The 20341-nt window shown below is 36.6% G+C and overlaps 1 protein-coding gene across 2 annotated transcripts in view; it reads right to left on the bottom strand.

Annotated features, from left to right (window-relative positions):
* Positions 1 to 779: 779 nt before the first annotated feature.
* Positions 780 to 20341, bottom strand: part of mboat2b (membrane bound O-acyltransferase domain containing 2b) — a 42292-nt gene continuing 22730 nt past the window's right edge. For both annotated transcript variants that reach the window (XM_055185390.2, XM_055185391.2), the window contains exons 2-13: positions 18044 to 18189; positions 16140 to 16217; positions 10079 to 10174; positions 9936 to 9991; positions 6493 to 6547; positions 5306 to 5489; positions 4496 to 4688; positions 3561 to 3664; positions 3418 to 3482; positions 3046 to 3178; positions 2338 to 2489; positions 780 to 1806 (exon numbers count right to left, since the gene is read on the bottom strand). In XM_055185390.2, coding sequence (XP_055041365.1) covers positions 1656 to 1806; positions 2338 to 2489; positions 3046 to 3178; positions 3418 to 3482; positions 3561 to 3664; positions 4496 to 4688; positions 5306 to 5489; positions 6493 to 6547; positions 9936 to 9991; positions 10079 to 10174; positions 16140 to 16217; positions 18044 to 18189 — 1413 coding nt within the window. In that variant the 3' untranslated portion in view covers positions 780 to 1655. The remainder of the gene's footprint in view (positions 1807 to 2337; positions 2490 to 3045; positions 3179 to 3417; positions 3483 to 3560; positions 3665 to 4495; positions 4689 to 5305; positions 5490 to 6492; positions 6548 to 9935; positions 9992 to 10078; positions 10175 to 16139; positions 16218 to 18043; positions 18190 to 20341) is intronic.

Below are 20341 nucleotides of genomic sequence, written 5' to 3'. Positions count from 1 at the left end.
CCTATTGAACTTATTAATAATAACAAATCTAGTTGTACATTTTTTGCTGAAGAGTTAAAACTAAAGGTAAGCTAAAGGTAAACTTCGTAAGATGCTGTCAATAGTAATTTATTTTTATTTTAATATTATACAATAAATGTTTATTTAATAAAATAAAAACAAACAATTTCATATCCATTATTTATTTATTTTACTAATTGTTATTTTTGTTCCACACGTGTTATTTTCTATTGATTAAAATGGTAATTTGAAAATCATCTAGTCCTATTTCATTATCTCAATGAAATAATATTATAGGTCACTGGAATTAAATTATATGGATTTAAATTATTTTTTACAGTTAACTCTCATATTGAAACATTTCTTTTTCTCTGTATTTTACAAAAAAATAAGTTGATACCCTACAATTTTTAAAACGAGACTGTTTAAGATATATAATCTGATTACTTCATTATGTGCTCAATGTTGTTGATGTAAAGTGTGCACATTATTAATTGTTATAAGTCTTTCTCATTTTATTCTGTGGTTGACATTTTTCCTTATCTGTACAGTCTCTACACCATAATGCAACCAAGATCAGGTAACTTATTACTTGTGATGGCGCAAAGTGCATGTTTTATGTCTGCAGGGCAAAAGGTAGATGTTAAGCATGAGATACTCATAGCACAAAGCTTTGTAACTAATCAATATATTTCAGACATTTTATTACTGAATTATTAATTTGGAACTGCACATGACCTGTACAAAATGGTTACCAGTGAACAAAATACACCACAAAGTAGTAAAAGGCCCCTTTTAATCACATAATTTAAAAAATAAAATAAATTCAAGGTCCACACAGACAGAGGACCTCCTACACGATTTCAATGAACTTGAACACAGACATCAGCTTCATTTCTAACCTTCAGCAGGCCAAACCTTGTGGCCAAAATGTGCAAAACTATACATACAGATTCACTGTCACTGACTTGCAAAGGTCGAACAATTAACAGTACTATCAGACACTTTCCCCCAGATGTTGCCTTAACATTCCAGTACAGGTTAAAGATTACTTTTCAACACTCCCAAATGAGATGTGATAAGTCTAATACTTTTGTTTATGGGAAAATAATCTCTGGTCTTTATAGTGGAAATGTACTACATATAACTTTCAGAGTTTGATGTGAAGACTACATGGACAAGACGTTACAACAAACATAACATGACAAAAAAATCCAAGGGCCCCATTTTACGAAATCAAATCGTAAGCTGCTGTATCTTCATTCATGTCTTTATTTTGGGGACAACTTTATATTTATTTTGGGTACTCCTTTCATATGAACTCATTTAGTTTTTAAATATAATAATGCCATTGTTTTCCAATTGGTATTGGTCTTGTCTACAGCAAATTATATTTATAGCCCAAAATTAGACCACTAGGTCAGGACACTAATACTTGCTGTGGCAAGTTGGATCACAAAGTAATTTTATACAACTATGTTTTCTTGGCAACTCCACCTTATACCAGGCAGGTTTTATTCCATCATCTCAAATCATGGTAAAATCCTGGTACCACTATACTGAGCCAAGGGATGACTCTTTTCATGTGTGGCTTGAGAATAGGTACGTGTGCCCAGTCTGTGTGTATGTTGAAATGCAGCAAGGCGTTTCAGGACTCATGTAGCTTTTTGTTTCTGGTTGCTGTCTGTGATCTCCAGACTTGGTTGGAGGGCAGCCTGTTGCTCTTTCAGCCGAAGATGGCGTGGTTTCACAGGCAGAGCGATGGCCAACAATATACAGCCTATGTGGAGGGAAAAGTACCAAGACCTACAAGAGTGGTGAAGAGAGTAGGTAAATTAATTGAATTACTCAGAAGCCCTGTATAGAGACAGAGCGCAGCGCGTCATAACCTGAAAACCACGCCCACCGGGGGTAAAACAATCCATTCGTCTCCATTGACTTTGTATTGCGACCCCCAAAAAAACGAGTGTTTAAAGACACAAAAGTGGAAGCAGGCAACTTTTCATAGAACTACTATTAGTAGAACTGCGTCCACAAGGGGAAAACGTAGTCGGCGATCCAATTTTTTTCTTCTTAAAGGCTGAGTTTTACAGCTCGACAGCTTATAAAAACTTATTTCTGGGTTTTTGGCTTGTTGGCTGTACATTTTGTCGCACGGCGACTTTTGGGCATTGTTCTGTTTTTGTTATGGGCCAGAAATGACAAGGAGGCGGCCTCTCGCAATACAAAGTCAGTGGAGACGGTTGGATTGTTTTCCCCCCGGTGGGCGTGGTTTTCACATTTTCATAACTGCGCTCTGTCTCTATTTGTACTTTGTTCTTGTTATTTGTCCCCCACCTGTAAAACTTGAGCGAAGGGCCCACAGAAAGCAGCACAAATGGTACCACTGTGTAACAAATGGCAATCTGTGTAGCCGCCCATGTGATGATGTCATATATGAACTTGTGAGTAGGTGATCCCAAGAAGTATGGTCTGACATTATGCCTTACCTAAGGAAAAAATACAATTTGATTAGTAATCATATCTACTTAAAGGACAAGTTCGGTATTTTACACTTAAAGCCCTGTTTTAAGATTGTTTATGATGAAATAGAACGGTTTTGACTGAAATTTCGACATATGCGGCTACCCCGAGAATTTTCGGGGTGTTTGTTGTATCACCTCCCACCTCTACAATGGGTGTATAGCTGCACTGAAACAATCCTTCCTAAAATGCATTAAACCTTCGTTTAAAAAGACGTGAAACTCACCAAGTGGTCAGGGGTGTTCACTGATATGCTCAAACAAAAATCGCTGCAAAAGACCGTTCTATTTTATCATAAACAATCTGAAAACAGGGCTTTAAGTGTAAAATACCAAACTTGTCCTTTAAATTAATGCAAGATCGCAATCTAACAACAATAGTCAAACTGAATTTTACAGGCGGGTCCTGCTAATCTGTGAGACATTAATATAGCAAGGATTTCTATTATATTACAGATACATTAAGCATTATGATTTTTTTTGTGTTTGTTTTTTACATTTGGTACAGTGTTATGTCACTCACTGCTCTGGCTGCAAGTGTGATGACAATGCCCGTGAGGAAGGTGAGGTAGTATCCTGGATAAGCGCCGTGCCACATGGCTGACAGCAGAAAGGTGGCAGCGGTGGGGTTATAAGGACAACGTTCATAACACACCCTACACAAGAAAATACACATGAAGTGTCATTTCCTACAGTAAAAAGACATGCTTATTTGTTTATTACATTAAATCTAAAAATATTAAATATTATAAAATTAAATGGCCCCTGGGACCATTAGATGGCGTCAATGGATTCTTCAAAAAATCTAGGTCATGAATTATTTAAAAAATGTACATATGAACGTAGACAGCAGTGACATGTAATTATGTAACGCACAGGGTCTGGCAATTCATACCTTTTAAGCCAGTGTGCTGTTTGGATATTCCAGTTATCCAGGAAAACCTTAAAGCTGGTCGCGCACTAAAAAACACGAGGGTTTGTTAAAAAAATGATAACAATTCTGATAAAGCTTTGAAAATTCAGAGTAGCTCGACTGACCTCTATATTCATGATCCTGAGGTTGGAAATGAGATCCCATCGTGGCAAACCATCACTGTCATAACCATTAAAGCCAAATCCTGCTGCGTTGTTAATGGCATCAGCTATTCAGGACAGCATGATTATAGTTTTATCAGAAGTGGGGAGATATAAAAGAGAGATTAATGTTATGGACTCAATGTCTAAAACCCTAAAGTGCCATTTTTCATTTCTGACAAAGTTCCATTAGTGAGACAATATCTTATATATAAATATATACACACTATGTTATGCCTATTTCAAGTGTTAATTTAAAACTGGTACGTTTTCCAATTAATTTTTAAACAGAAAAGAACATTCTTTGACTTCTGGATATGTTTGATAAAGCATAGGTTATTCAATTTTAAATGTGTGTTTAAATAAGTGTTATAGATACAAAAAGTATATTTCCTTCTATATATCATCATGATTTATCATTAATAACTATCACACACATCTTTATTTCAGTTCCATCTTTTGCCTGAAGGGGGCACTGCAACACAAGATATCAGGTCCAAATCTATGTTGTGTAATATGTTGATCCTAATTCAAATGGGTCACATAACCAGTCCTCAGAACATGATGATGGATAATGCATCCCAATGCGTAATTTATCATACCCGAACATAAATGATGATGGTGAAACGGAAAAGACAAACTGTTGCTTGTGCTTTAACAAATCATCCATACCATTACGAGTTATAAGACAAACACGTAGCACATTATGGATAAAAGGACCATTTGGAAATAGATGAAAGACCGACAGACACAGCGATATTAAATAACCCATAATATCCAATACAAGAACAGAAGTGAAGAGTAGATTAGTATAAAAGTATGTCTCAATTTAGATAAAAATTAAGGAGAGAGAAAGCGAGGCAGATGAAAAGAGAAGGAGAGGCAGAAAGTCAACGCACCCAGAGTCCAAACAAAGTAGTATTTAGGCCGGGTGGTCAGCATGGACAAATACAGGTAGACCACCTGAGCATAGATGGGCGTGGTGGCGATAAAATCATCATCAACGTTACGCTCCACAGGACAGACTTTGCAGACGGAGAGGAAGACCATCAAGGAGATAAAGCAGGTTGCCAGCTTTTGGATGACTGCCGTCTGTGGAAAGACAACAGACAGAAAGTCAGAAACTGATGTGAATCAATCAATCAATCTCTATTTATCTATATCTGTATATATATCTATATAATTACAGAAGGACCTGAAAGCAAAATCAATACACAGGCCCATTATAGACTACAATCTTTAAATCTCTTTGGTTCCTTACATCTTTGGTTGAGCAATTGTTGCTATGTGAGGCAGGTTAAAATACTGAACAATGAAAGTATACAGCAAATAATCTAATCTAAAAACCAAATCAAATTATGTTAAGGACTCAATAAGATGGCAATTGTACATGGCGAGTTGTAAATATTTATTACATTAGTCAAATAAAGCAATGCTTAAAATTGTTTATGCAAAGTTCTACATTAAAAGATTTTTGCTTTTTTAATTCTACTACGGCAATGTAAAATATGCAATATAATCTGAAGTATTTAATAAATTATTATGATTATTATAAATATAGCTGACCATATGGGAGCAGATTCAAAGAAAAGGAGAAATATATGATTTTGAGAAAAAAATGCAAATAATGTATAGCAGCTTATGTTTAGCCCTTTTGTGATTTGTGACTTTGTGTATAATAAGAGGTCCCTTAAACAAAAAATACAAACGTTTGGTGAAGGGTCATTCAGTCTGCTCTTCCCATTCACTTTGTCTTTGGTTTCCTGATCTCTATGACGACAGGGGGAGCCCTCAATGAAGGCGATGTAATCATTATAGGAGCAGGTGGGACCAGCCAAAATGCCCATGAAATTACAGTTATAACTGAAGTACTCTAATAAACTGGGCATCCGCCTGGATAAAACACAAACCCATAGGAAAGGTTTAAAGATTTTCCAATTACAGTAACATACATACTTTTATAAAAGACTAACTTAAAGGTCACATTCTTCCTGATCCCATTTTTCAAACTTTAGTTAGTGTTTAATGCTGCTGTTAGAGCATAAATAATACATGTAAAATGCTAAAGCTCAAAGTTCACTGCCAGGCGATATATTTTCTTTTACAGAAATCCCCTTTCAACGCCTACAGAGAACGGCCGGTTTGGACTACAGTCCTCTACTTCCTGCTTTAATGATGTCAGTAAAACAGTTTTTTTGACTAAACTCCACCCACAGTCAGTCGCCAGCTAAGCTAACGGCAAACTAAGCTAAACGCACTAAACAAACTACACAATCAGAACTCGATACATATTTCTGAAAGAGGGACTTCAAAGAACAAAAAAGACATCAGCCCGTTTTGAGGACAGTGAAAACAGCGATATAGAGATAAGTATTTTTTTACACGTGAAACATGAACACATATTATATTGAGCACTGTAAACACAATCAAAGCTTCAAAAACACAGGAAGAACGGGACCTTTGGGATTTGTATTTGATAGAACAATAATTTGTGCCCAATTTATAATGATAAAATTAAAAAAAATATTATGGGGCGGTTTCCCGGACAGGGATTAGACTAGTCCTAGAATTAAACACTTTTAAGAGCTCTCCAAACTGAAAACAACTTGCACTTACATATCTTAAAATACATCAGTGCCCTTTGTTTTACATCAAAATGCACACAGGCAATGTTTTTAGTAAGGCATGTTTGTTAAAACTAGTTATATTTCCTAATTAAACTAAGGCCTAGTCCTGGATTAAGCTAATCCTGGTCCGGGAAACCGCTCCTATATGAATAGTTTTAAATCCAGATATCCATGTCATTGACTTCAGTCTCTTCATATTGTTTACATATAACCCTCTTAACAAGCGTATAAGACAAGACAAATAAGGTTATATGTTAACTTTCTTTAACCTTATTGCCAGCAGTTTTTGACCGCGATTAAGCTGATCTTCCTTCCTTGCCATTCCTGCAACAATAAAGGAAAAACAATCAATTCCACTTTTCCAAGATTCAATCCAAAACATTGATCTCTCGGTCACATCTCTCCACCTTCTGGTGCAATAGTGACAGCTGATTTCCGTGCGGTTGGTCTACAATTTGATTTCTCTTCTGGTTTAGGTTGTAAAACATGTGTAAAATAATACGAATAGATTCAATAAATATAAGTGAATGTATTTACCTTGATTTTTTAATCATATTGCAACAACATAGGTAAAGATAAAGGCATATTTATTCACTAAATTATATTTAACAATTTACATTCAGTGCTTCAAAAGACTTGAAATATAGCACACTGGTCATATGGGCCACTTTTATGGTGCTTCTTTTGATTAACTTTCACGGTCCTCAGATTTACAGAGGCAATTAGACTGAGAAAGAAGATGCTCTGTTGTTTGTCTTTCTGCAAGATAAGGCAAGGCAGGCAAGAAATAATTTTTTGTTCTTTTATCGCCATGCTTATGCACATAAAAACACAAATTACTTTACATGTTTCATTAAAGTCTATGACCAACCCTATGAGAGGAGAGAATGAGCTATACACATACAGAAACAACAGTCCCAGAGGCAGTGATGGAGGTCAGCAAGGACTTCTTGCACTATTAGTATCCTTTGGACCACAGAGAATATCAATGACAGTTTATTCAGGGTAACGGGTAAAACCTTTTGTATACAGGTAGTGGCTGGACTCCAGACATCTTCATTTTACTCTTACATATGGATAAGGGGGTTTTACTAAACTGTTATAACATGTTGTAAGTAATTTTATATCGCAGTAAGAGCAAATATCACAATAAATTATGTGTGCTTATATTTCTATTTGTTCTACAAATTATAATTATTTCCTGTATATGGTCAATAACTATGCAATACAAATGACATACAAAAAGTATGATTATATCTAACAAATATATCAATGATAAGCCTGGCTTTAGTGCAGATGTAACATGACTCAAACCTAATATTTTAAATAGATGTCTCAGACTCCTAATTCAGACTCCATACTATAGACGGTTTCAGCAGTAACAACATAAACAAGCAGCTTTCATGGTCAACACGTAACTTCCGATAAACTCCACTACGAATAAATAACAACAAAGTACTTTAAACGTAGTTTATTTATATAACAAGTCAAATAAACAAAACGTAAATTAGGAAACCAAAACATTTGTTATTTTCGACTAGGTATTTGTTCAAGAGTTCAGTTTAGCAACTAGTCAACCATTAAAAAAAACTGAAACTGGAAGTAAAGTACGGACCAGACGCGTATCGCGTCACCACACGTGCGTCCGATGAAACCGTCTATAGATGTAAAAGTAACTTAACTTTGCATTGTGTTTACAACACCACTTAAAAGGTGCATTTAGTATTTGTATAATTCATAAAATGTGTGTATTTTACTGGCCCACATGATGGCCTTATTCTGTAATTATGGAGACACTTTGCACCATGACAAAGCAAAAGCTACTATGTGGCGTCCCACTCACTGTTAACTCATTCCCCGCCAGCCATTTTTTTTAAAAATGGCCCGCCAGCATTTTTTTGTGATTTTCACAAAAGTTTCACAAAATTTCTTCCAGGAGAATTTTCTTCTAAAAATATATAAACATACAAATATATCAAATAAAAGAACAGACATTCTGCTTTCAAACAAACAAACCAGGAAAAAAAATTCATCCTATCTATATTTTTTTCTCTGCTTATAAACTCTTATCTCTTTCGCCGCCATTGAGAAAACGCTTCCCCGCCAATGACGAGATTTTCTGTCTTTCCACAATAGCGCTATTATCCACCAGGTGGCACTTCCGCAACTTATACAACCCGGAAGTAGCGCCTCACGTGAAAGAGAAAGAACTCCGTGTATGTTTTAAAGATCGCTCTGCATCTGATCTCTATTAAAATCCTTCACAAAAATGGAATTATCTCAGCTTTTTGCTCAAAATTGGGCGTTTTTGAATAAACCTACCCATGTTTGAGAGGTGATTACAAGAGAACTAATGTAGGTAGGATGAAACGTTTTTTTTTTTTTTGAAAGCAGAGGGTCTGTTCTTTCATCTGATATATTGTTTGTTTATATATTTAAAGAAGAACATTTTCTGGAAGGCATTAAACTTTTGTGAAAATCATGAAAAATGCTGGCGCTGGCTGGCGGGGAAAGAGTTAAATAGGGGTATTTTTCTTTAAAAATAATTTTTTTCAAAAAGCTGAAATAATTGCATTTTTGTGAAGGAATTTTGTTAGAGATCAAATTCAGAGCGATTATCAAAACATACACAGAGTTTAAAATTTGTAAATAACGTTTTGGCTTCAGTTTTTTCATAAATTGGTTAAGTCATCTAGTGGATAATCACGGTATTACAGATTAACATAAAAATTCATCAGGAACACTTTATTTTATGCAAATGTTTGCTCTTAATTGACGAGATAACTCGTCAATGGCGGGGAAAGATTTAAAGGGATAATAAGTAGGATTCACCCCCATCTAATGGTGAAATTGTATTTTGAATTTAAACAAATAGTGCTCTGTAGCGCCTCGCTTTTCCAAATGCGTGTTGCAACTACGGTTATGTAATCACTAATCTCCTTGTCCTTTTCAGCGTGTTCTGAATGAAAACAAATTGTGGAAACGCATTGGTAAGCTAGTGCTTTTTGTCCCTCTCTGCTATTATAGTTTATCAGTATGGTGTAATACGGCCTAGGCCTAATATTAAGAACCGTTCACACCAAGGCGACAACTATAACTGTAAATATAAAAGAGAATAGTAAAGTCCATCCCAAAACTAACACAACATCGATACAGAGGAACAATTACTTTCGATAAAACACTGACAGCCAATTAAAATTAATTTGAATTTAAAGGGCTCACACATTTTAAATGTGAGACTGCAGCACACGAGCACAGAATAAATATGATATTATTGGTCACTGGTGTGGACGCTAATATAGTTATCAGTATAGTTTAATCTTTACAGTTACGGTGTGAACGGGCCTTTGCACATTTGGGGACCTACTCTGTTCTGAAGCAACTATGACAAAGACTTGCAGGACAGCAGCTGAACTCATCAGAATGGAGAGAAATGATTTAGAAATAATGGTAATATTAAGAATGCCGCGTGTGGTCCCGCACATCATCAGGGTCATTTATCTCCATGAGGAACAAAAGCGTGGAGAATAGAAAGAGGCGGGGCTTGTTTTCATTTGCTTTCATTGCATCTCTGTGCCTTCCATTTCTTTAATTAGTTTTTCACGGCCTTTGGCAGCATATTGGACGATCATTTGAATGCCATACCCTGCATCATTACAATGTGTGTGTATTCTAAACCCCTTAACCAAACACATAAACGCTCCCATCTTACCATCATGGATCTCAAAAGCCACACTGGTTATCTTCTGTGTGATGACCATCATGGGCCTGTCAGGGAGAAGTAGAGAGAAAGAGATCCATGATGACACTGCATCTTAGATATAATGTCAGTAAGCTTTATCTGTAAATTCTTACCCTGTAAAATCGGCGGAGTACATTCCATAATCAAAGACGTAAACCCGAGTGATTTGGCAGAAACTGAGATAACTCAGGGCAACCACTAAACAATATCTGCAAAGATAATATTTACATTTTTATGCATTTCAAATGTACTGCAGTTATCTGTAGATTTTCTTATTTATAACAATAATTGCAGGTTAAAGTAATCCAAATGACTTCAGCAGGTTAATATATGCCTTCTAAAAGCTTGTGAGGGAAAGCAATTAAGCTTTTATAGTGATCGACATGTCACTTATACAATGCAACATACAGATCAGCATGGTAAATTTAAATATGGCAGTAAGCTGATAACAAAGAAACTCATTGGTGGAGTCATTTGGATTACTTCAACCATGGATGTTTGTGCTTTAAAGGTGCAGTGTGTAATTTTTTGTGGCATCTAGTGGTGGTGTTGCAAATTGCAACCAATGGCTCAGTACACGGCTCACTTTTGAAATGCGTAGAAAACCTACGGTAGCTGCCACAGGACAAACATGTCATAGTCCGAGACAACTTAGTAAACAAGTTTTTCCGTTAAGGCTTCTGTAGAAACATGGTGGCAAAAAAACGGCGACTTCCATGTAAAGGGACCCTCTGTGTATGTAGATAAAAACGTCTCATTCTAAGGTAACAAAAACATAAGAGTTCATTATGAAAGTCTTTACACAACTGATAATATAGTTATGTTTATATTTAGGCATGGGCCGGTTACAAGGTATACCAAGGTTTTAAAGAGTCAAGGTTTCAAAACCGATATGTGATACCGTTTCGAGGTATAAGCTGCGTTTACATAAAACTAGTTAAAAGGGCCATGGCATGAAAATCTGACTTTTTCCATGTTTAAGTGCTATGATTGGGTCCCCAGCCCTTCTATCAAGCTAGAAAATGTGAAAAAGATCAACCCAGTAACTTAGTTTTGGTAAACCATTCTCTACAATCAGGTCATTGAAATTTGGCTCTCCTTATGATGTCATAAGGAGCTCTTATTATAATAATACCGCCCCTTAATCTGGACTATCCAACCACAGCACTGACATTTAGTGCAGAGAAAAGCACAATTGAGTTTTAATTGCAACAAACCGCCATTATTATGATCAGTGTTTGAATTTCATCAGCTCATTTGCATTTTAAAGGACAAACCCAAAACGGCACATTTTTGCACACACCTACAAAGTGGCAATTTTAATGTGTTTTAATAAATTATTTATATGGTATTTTGAGCTAAAACTTCACATATGTACTCTGGGGACACCAAATATTTATTTGACATCTTAAAGTCTTGTGCCAAGGCCCCTTTAAATAATTAAGTCATGTAATTGATTTGATGTTTACATTTAATATTATATTATATTTTCATTTTATAAATTTGTATACGTTTTAGAAAGAATATTATAATTTAAGGCTTTATTTTCACCTGGCATACATGTTGTATGTTGTTTCAAAATAAAATGTATCGTGTCCAGTTAAAAAGTTGTTGTTTATATATGCAGACATTTGAAAATAACATATTTTAGTGTTGCAATGGCAATACTACAACACTGTGAAACCGTGGTATTTTTGCTTAAGGTTATCATACTGCCAAAATCTCATACCGGCCCATACCCATGTATATTATATTGCATTTCTGACAAAAGATCATTCAAAAAGTTGCACACTGCACCTTTAAGAGCTTATTTGAAGATGCAATGACATCATTTTAATATAACATTATTCATTTGTATTCAACTGAAAGAAGGAATTCATATACATCTGGGTTGACACATAAGAATGTGTAAATTATGAGAGAAATTGCATATTTTGGTGAACTATTCCTGATGCCAGTTGTGCTTCGGTCATATATTCTTAAAGGGATAGTTCGCCAAAAAAATGAAAATTCCATTGTATAAATATCTTTGTTCTTTGGAATACAAATGAAGATAGTTTGAAAAATATTTGTAATCAAACTGATCTGGATTACCATTGACTTCCATAGGAAAAATAATACTATGGAAGTAAATGATGCCTCAAGACCTATCTGGTTACCAACATTCTTCAAAATATCCCAATTTGTGTTCAGCAGAACAAAGATATGTATACAACTTTGGAACAACTTAGGGTGAGTAAATGATGACAGAATTAAAAATTTTGGTGAACTGTCTTATAAATAAATAATTATTAAAGAATTGATCTGAACCATATCTAAAGGTCTTTACACACCGGGACGTTTTTCGTGCTTGGGGGTGGTCTTTTCTGTCTTGGTCCAATAAACAACCACCTAGCAACCATCAATAGCATCCTAGCAACTGCCTAATCCCTTTGAATTCACACGGATAGAGAGGATGTCACTTTTCTTAGTCCTATAAATTCCCTTCACTGACCAATGACATCAAAGCTTTAACAAAGACAGCAACTGATCAGAACCCAGAAAGAAGAACAAGCAGAGCTCAATGATGTTAAAATCTCAACAGTGATAGTTTCTGATCTGCAGAGGCTGAACAGCATGATGTGTGTTTGTGTATACAGGCCATTGTTTTCCACACAAATAAATGACTACCCTGTTTTTCCACACTACAGGAAAAAACCTGAGGAAACTGAAACTGTGGAGGATTGGAAAAGCACACATGCATATCCCCTGATAGCATGACACTGCAAATCTACAGAGTTATTTCATCATTACTGAAGATAATGTGCATGCTTGCTTATTTATATTGTGGACTTTTTACAGTATTATTAACCTTTACTGGAATCTCGTATTCTAACTAAAATAAACCGCTTCATGGAAATACAAACCCCTTATGATATACTAATCTAATTTAGGAAGCAATTTGGAAGATATTACCAAAAAAGGACATATAGGATCTCAAAGGTCATTTGAATAAAACCAAAAGCCCTCTCATTAACACACACATACACACAAGCACACACACTTGTGCGGTTGTGATGACACATTCAGCTCAGCTCCCCAAAGACTGCAGGTGTAAGTACAAAGATAGACCAGAGGTGTGTGTGCGTGAATGTACTGCGACTTTTGTATATTTAACAATGCGAGTGTTTTGCTGGCCAGCAAAACTGTTTTCCCCATGTGCTTAAAGGGATAGTTCAGCGAAAAATTTAAATGATCCCATCCTCAAGCATATGACTATCATCTTTCAGACGAAAGTCATATTAGAAAACGCCCTGGGTCCTCCAAGCTTTATAATGGTAGTAAATGGTGCTTCGGATTTTTCGTTACAACCGAGGTATGCAGCAAAGCATTTGTAAAGCCACAACATGCACAACCTTGAGGCGGATGGGCTACAACAGCAGAGGACCCCACCGGGTATCACTTATCTCCACTACAAATAGGGAAAAAAGGCTACAATTTGCACGAGCTCACCAAAATTGGACAGTTAAAGGCTGGAAAAATGTTGCCTAGTCTGATGAGTCTCGATTTCTGTTGAGACATTCAGATGGTCGAGTCAGAATTTGGCATAAACATAATGAGAACATGGATCCATCATGCCTTGTTACCACTGTGCAGGCCTGTGGTAGTGGTGTAATGGTGTGGGGGATGTTTTCTTGTCACACTTTAGGCCCCTTAGTGCCAACTGGACATTGTTTAAGTGCCACAGCCTACCTGTGCATTGTTTCTGACCATGTCCATCGCTTTGTTACCACCATGTACCCATCCTCTGATGGCTACTTCCAGCAGGATAATGTACCATGTCACAAAGCTCAAATCATTTCAAATTGGTTTCTTGAACATGACAATGAGTTCACTGTACTAAAATGGCCCTCACAGTCACCAGATCTCAACCCAATAGAGCATCTTTGGGATGTGGTGGGATGGGAGCTTCGTGCCGTGGATGTGCATCCCTCAAATCTCCATCAACTGCAAGATGCTATCCTATCAATATGGGCCAACATTTCTAAAGAATGCTTTCAGCAACTTGTTTAAGCAATGCTACGTAGAATTAAGGCAGTTCTGAAGGCGGTCAAACACAGTATTAGTATGGTGTTCCTAATAATCCTTTAGGTGAGTGTATAAAGACCTTACATAATCCCTACATTGTCTCAGGCGAAGACATGTTTGTCCTTTGGCAGCTACTGTAGCTTATCATTGTGTTTCGAAATTGAGGTTGGTTGCAATTCACAATCCCTCCACTAGATGCCGCCATTACATGGTTAAAATCCTTGTTTTAGACTTCTAACTTGTGATAATCATATACATCTCGCATGGCTTGAGAATGAGTAAATCATGAGATAATGTTCATTTTTTGCTGAACTATCCTTTAAAATCATTGAAAATAGGCCAAACATACTTTCAACCAATGGATGTTGTCTAAAATGACACAAAGCAATCACATCAAACCATTTAAGAGAACCCACCAATAGTAAATGCCTAAAAGACAGGAAGAATCATCTAAAGTACCTCACAACTGCCTCTGAATCTTCTTATGACAGTAATATCACCTCATTTGAAACAAAATGTCCCTAAAGAGCCATTTGGCAAGAGTCTGACATGGAGGCAGTTTTATATTTACTACCTAGTAAAAAGTTTTTGGCAGCTGGCAGGAGATAGCAGCGGGGAATAATGGCAGATTTTATTACACTCATGAGGAGTGCCTGGTGGTCAGCGAGTGAAGTGAATGATCTCTTTCTTATTATAATTATCTCGGGGTCAGTTTCCACACATTCGTCAGGAGAGTATTGTATTGTATAACAGTACTTAAACAGGGTAAAAAGGACAATCCAACTGAAAACCCTGCAAGTTAAAGGGATAGTTCATCCAAAGATGAAAATTTTGTCATCATTTACTCACCCTCATGTTGTTACAAACCCGTATACATTTCTTTGTTCTGATGAACACAAATGAAGATATTGTGAGGAATGTTTGTGAGCCCAATTCACTTCTATAGTATTCTTTTTTCATACTATGGAAGTAAATGGAGCTCAGGAACGGTTTGGTTACAAACATTCCTCACAATATCTTCCTTTGTCTTCATCAGAACAAAGAAATTTATACAGGTTTGTAACAACATGAAAGTGAGTAAATGATGACAGAATGAACTATCCCTTTAAGTTATTAAAATGTTTTTAAAGGATTAGTCCATTTAAAAAAAAATCCAGATAATTTACTCACCACCACGTCATCCAAAATGTTGATGTCGTTTATTGTTCAGTCGAAAATAAATTTTGTTTTTTGAGGAAAACATTCCAGGATTTTTCTCATTTTAATGGACTTTAATCACCCCAACACTTAACAGTTTTAATGCAGTTTAAAATTGCAGTTTCATAGAAGTCTCAAAGGACTCTAAACGATCCCAAACAAGGCATAAGGGTCTTGTCTATCATTTTTGACAATAAAAATAAAAAATATGCACTTTTAAACCTTCTAAAACTTCTCGGCTATCATTGGTCCTGTGACGCGCCAGCGCGACCTCACGCAACACGTCATCACGTCAAACGGTCACGCATGACGTATGCGAAACTACCACCCCAGTGTTTACAAGTGTGGAGAAAGAGGACCGTTACGACATTGTTGTATGTCGAATGATACTAATTAATGTTTTTGTGTCAGTTTAATGTTTGAAATGGTCCGCAAATGTGCGTTTCATATATGTAACACGTGACCTTTCCACGGCATTACGCAATTATGTGAGGTCACATTGGCGCGTCACAGGACCAGAGATAGACAGAAGTTTAAAAGTGTATATTTTTTATTTTTCTTGTCAAAAATGATAGATAAGACACTTCGTTTGGGATCGTTTAGAGTCCTTTGAAACTTTGAATTTTAAACTGCATTAAAACCATTACGTGTTGGGGTCCATTAAAGTCCATTAAAATGAGAAAAATCCTGTAATGTTTTCCTCAAAAAACATAATTTCTTCTCGACTGAACAAAGAAAGACATCAACATTTTGGATGACATGGTGGTGAGTAATTTTTTTTAAGAAAATTGACTAATTTTTTAAGTTATCTTTACGGTTGACCACATGTAATTTTTACATGCTATAAGTTACATCTGAAAACAGACTCTTCTGCAAAGCTCTCTTTATGCTTGTGAACAACAGACTTACTTGTGCATGTGCTCGACTCCCGTCAGAATCATAATGCCGTAAGTTATGCCACTCTGGAGCAGGAAATGAAGTGCATACCTATAAAAGAGAGTGATGCTTTATTTCCAAACACTACATCGCACGTGAGGCTCTTCACATTTTCTTTCTTATTATACAGATAATGACAGAGAGGACCAGTTACGTGCACCAAATGTTTTGCTTCGGGATGACTACGCAGGAACAACAAGGTGGCATTATCACTGTACTTTATGGCTTTTACAGTACATTAATAAGAATATCCATCACACTAAATTAGTTACATAAACGTTAATGGTTTATCCTGGATCCTTGAAGATGCTACATGAAAAGCAGAACAGAAAAGAGGCTAACGTACAGTATGTAGATATTTAATTTAAAGGTCCCATTCTTTCTGTGTTTTTGAAGCTTTGATTGTGTTTACAGTGCGCAATATAACAGTTCATGTTTCACGTGTAAAAAAACGCATTATTTACTTCTCTATAGCGCTGTTTTCACTGTCCTAAGAACAGGCTGATGTCTTCCTTGTTCTATGAAGTCCCTCCTTCAGAAATACGTATCGAGATCTAATCGTGTAGTTTGTTTAGTGTGTTGTGATTCGATAGTAGCTTAGCTTGCCGTTAGCTTAGCTGCCGTCGACGTATTCCTGTGGGCGGAGTTTAGTCAAAAAACTGTTCTACTGACGTCATTAAAGCAGGATGTAGAGGGCTGTAGTCCAAACTGGCCGTTCGCTGTACAGTAGGCTTTGAAAGGCGAATTCTGTTAAAAAAATATATCGCCTGACATTGAACTTTGAGCTTTATAATTTTGCAGGTATTATTTATGCTATTATAGCGACATTACACACTAACTAGGGTTTGTTCCAAATGGGATCAGGAAGAACGTGACCTTTAATGAGTGTAGCCTATTGATCTGTTTGTCTTATTAAATGAGATGTTAATGACTTCGGGATTTTAGCCACCACCGAGATGTCAATATAAGTTTTAGTGTGAAGCTCAGAACACACGCACTAATGTATCTAAAACTATGTTAGCTTTCTCTAATGTTGCTCTATTAATAGCATTAAAATGGTTATTTCTGGCAGGTTATCAATTGGTATACTGGAGATGAGGATCTATATCTGTCTGATACAAGCCACTAAACCATTTTATAATTGAATTGCGAATGAACTGCAAGATCGGTTTCAATCTTTCTTGCACAGTTTGCTTCACTTGTGTCTTTCTCATGAAGGCGTCTCTTAGCCCACTAAAAAATAATGCGTTTTTAAATAATGCGTTTTTCTCCCAACGGCAACCCTGGATGTATTCGAGGAAATCATACATGTAAGGAATAATTGACGACGGGCCATTGAATTATAAGAAAATAATGCACACCAAGGTGGTAATGCGGCACGACGCGAAGCGGAGTGCCGTTACACCGCGGGTGTGCATTATTTTCAAATAATTCAAAGGACCGGAGTCAATTATTCCTCTTATACCACGGTTACCACAAACATTGCTCTGGTGCCTATTTTTAAGACATTTGACAAGTTAGGTGTGCGGTTTACAGAAAAATAATCAACACCCATAGAACATTTCTCAGCCAATCAGAATGCAGCATTCAACAGACCCGTGGTATAAGTGTTTGTAATCGAATAACACCACATATAATATGATACTTAACAAATGTACAACAGAAGTCAGCTTCGGCTCTCAATATTGTCCAGTAAATGCTGTCTGTTTATTCTGTATCAAATGTCTGTCGTCACAGACGGCTAGATTTTCTATCGATTGCTGTTTGTTTCTTCTTTCTAGAACGTCCCGCTAGCACATATCCTGCGGTCTAGCAGTTAGGGAGATAGTTTTTGATTACTTTGAGGAACATGCACGAGTGTGAGGGTTAAGACTCACCAGCCAAAGCAAAAGAGAGCAAAGTAGATGCCCAGCAGTGTGGCCACCACATGTCGCACAAATGGACTGGTTTTGCTGGGGTGAAGATAAAGTCTGAACCACACCGCCGTGAGAAGAGCACAGAGCTGACATACTACGAAATTCACCTAAAAGAGAAAGAAACATCTGATTAACTATGGGCCAAAAAGCAGATAAAATCAGAAACCTCAAGTCAGAAGTCTAAAAAAAAAATGATGTCAGCAAAATCAATAAATGATCACTGAATACTAAACAAATTCATGTTTATATTTAAATTATTATGCTAAGAATACATGTAATAAAGAAAATGAATCAAAAATAAAAGCATTGTCTCTAGTGTTGCTGTAGCGCACTGTGTTAGCAGCACAAAGGCCATGGGTTTAATTCCTAAGGAATACGTATACGCATAAAATGTATATGTTTTGGATAAAATTGTCTGCCTAATGCGTAAATGTCACAAGCATTCATAACACTGCTCCATTAAAGAGATAGCCCACCCAAAAATGAAAATAATGTCATTATTGACTCACCCTCATGTCATTCCAAACTCGTAAGACCTCCGTTCATCTTCAAAGCACAGTTTAAGATGTTTTAAATTTTGTCCGAGAGCTTGTTGACCCTTCATTGAAAATTTACGTACGGTTTACTGTCCATGTCCAGAAAGGTAATAAAAACATCATCAAAGTAGTCCATGTGACATCAGTGGGTCAGTTAGAATGTGTTGAAGCATCGAAAATACATCTTGGTCCAAAAATAACAAAAATTATGACTTTATTCAGCATTGTCTTCTTCTTCTGTGTCTGTTGTGAAGCGCATGCGCACATGACTGCAGAGACATGGATGACCTGTTATCCTCAGACATGTTTGCGAAGTTTTTTTAAAAAAAAACTTACAGTGTGCGTCTCCCTCAGACTGTAAACGAAGCCTGGGCGCACAAAAAAAACAGCTGGGGTGCACCAGATAACACGTCAGCTGCGTCATACATCATCCGCGTCACTGCAGTTACTTTAGTCTCGCGCATGCGCTTCACAACAGACGCGGAAGAGAATACAATGCTGAATAAAGTCGTAATTTTGTTATTTTTGGACCAAAATGTATTTTGGATGCTTCAACACATTCTAACTGACCCACTGATGTCACATGGACTACTTTGATGATGTTTTTATTACCTTTCTGGATATGGACAGTATACCTTACATATATTTTTAATTTTTAATGGTCAACAAGCTCTCAGACTAAATATAAAACATCTTAAACTGTGTTCTGAAGATGAACGGAGGTCTTACGAGTTTGGAACGACATGAGGGTGAGTCATTAATGACATTATTTTCATTTTTGGGTGAACTATCCTTTTAACTGTGCAATTGATGATTCTCTACAAAAACATTTTTTGTTATGCTGGATAAAAGTGTCATTATATCCTAATAGAACTCATGTTTGTTCGTTTTTTATTTATTTATTCTTGACTCCATTCCAGCATCTATGGGTATATATTTATGGCGAGAACTGGTCAATCCATACAATTGGATCATCCACATAATTTGGCATCTCCAATTCACCTAACCTGCATATTTTTGGCCTGTGGGAGGAAACCAGAGTACCCAGAGTAAACCAACACAGACACAGGGAGAACATCCAAACTCCACAGAGAAAGAGCACCTGACCTAGCCGGGGCTCAAACCAGGGACTTTCTTGCTGTGAAGCAACAGTATTTTTATAAATGTAAGTCGTCTGTGGAATGCTTAACACCATAAAATGTTCTTTCGATCATTGCATTCAGTCCCAATGGTATGATAGCAGGTGGTCCCTCCCTTACTTGTGTTTGGTGGGCAAACACAAGTAAGCATGTGTTTGCAATGCACACTACAGAGCAGCCTGTTTATGCAGACATCAGATATGCACGTTCACGACACGTATGCTGTGCAAACACAGCAAGAAGGGTGCTCAAGATGTTCACGTGAGAGTAAGGACCAATTGGGATAGCCTTTTCGCTCTCGTGAATGTGCAAAACTAAGGGGTAGGGGTAAGGGGTAAGACAGAGAAATGGGATTGGGCCTAAACTTTCATTTTCTTCGTCTCGCTTTTATTGTGGATATTAAAGTAATTCTGCTGAAAAATTATTTTTATAGTTATAGTTATTTTGCCCAAGACTAAGATGCAATGTAAAGCATACTGTACAAAGTCATAAAAGCACAGCTTGTTTTCCAGCAGTAAGTTGATAAATCCTCAATGAGGTTCTTGCAGTATCTCAGAACTCTGCGTGGCTTGTGACCTACTTAC

The sequence above is a fragment of the Misgurnus anguillicaudatus genome, chromosome 18 (genome assembly GCF_027580225.2).
Source record: "Misgurnus anguillicaudatus chromosome 18, ASM2758022v2, whole genome shotgun sequence".
In the NCBI taxonomy this organism is placed as follows: domain Eukaryota; kingdom Metazoa; phylum Chordata; class Actinopteri; order Cypriniformes; family Cobitidae; genus Misgurnus; species Misgurnus anguillicaudatus.
The sequence above is the reverse complement of the archived record's forward strand: the minus strand, read 5'-3'. Positions and strand labels throughout refer to the sequence as shown.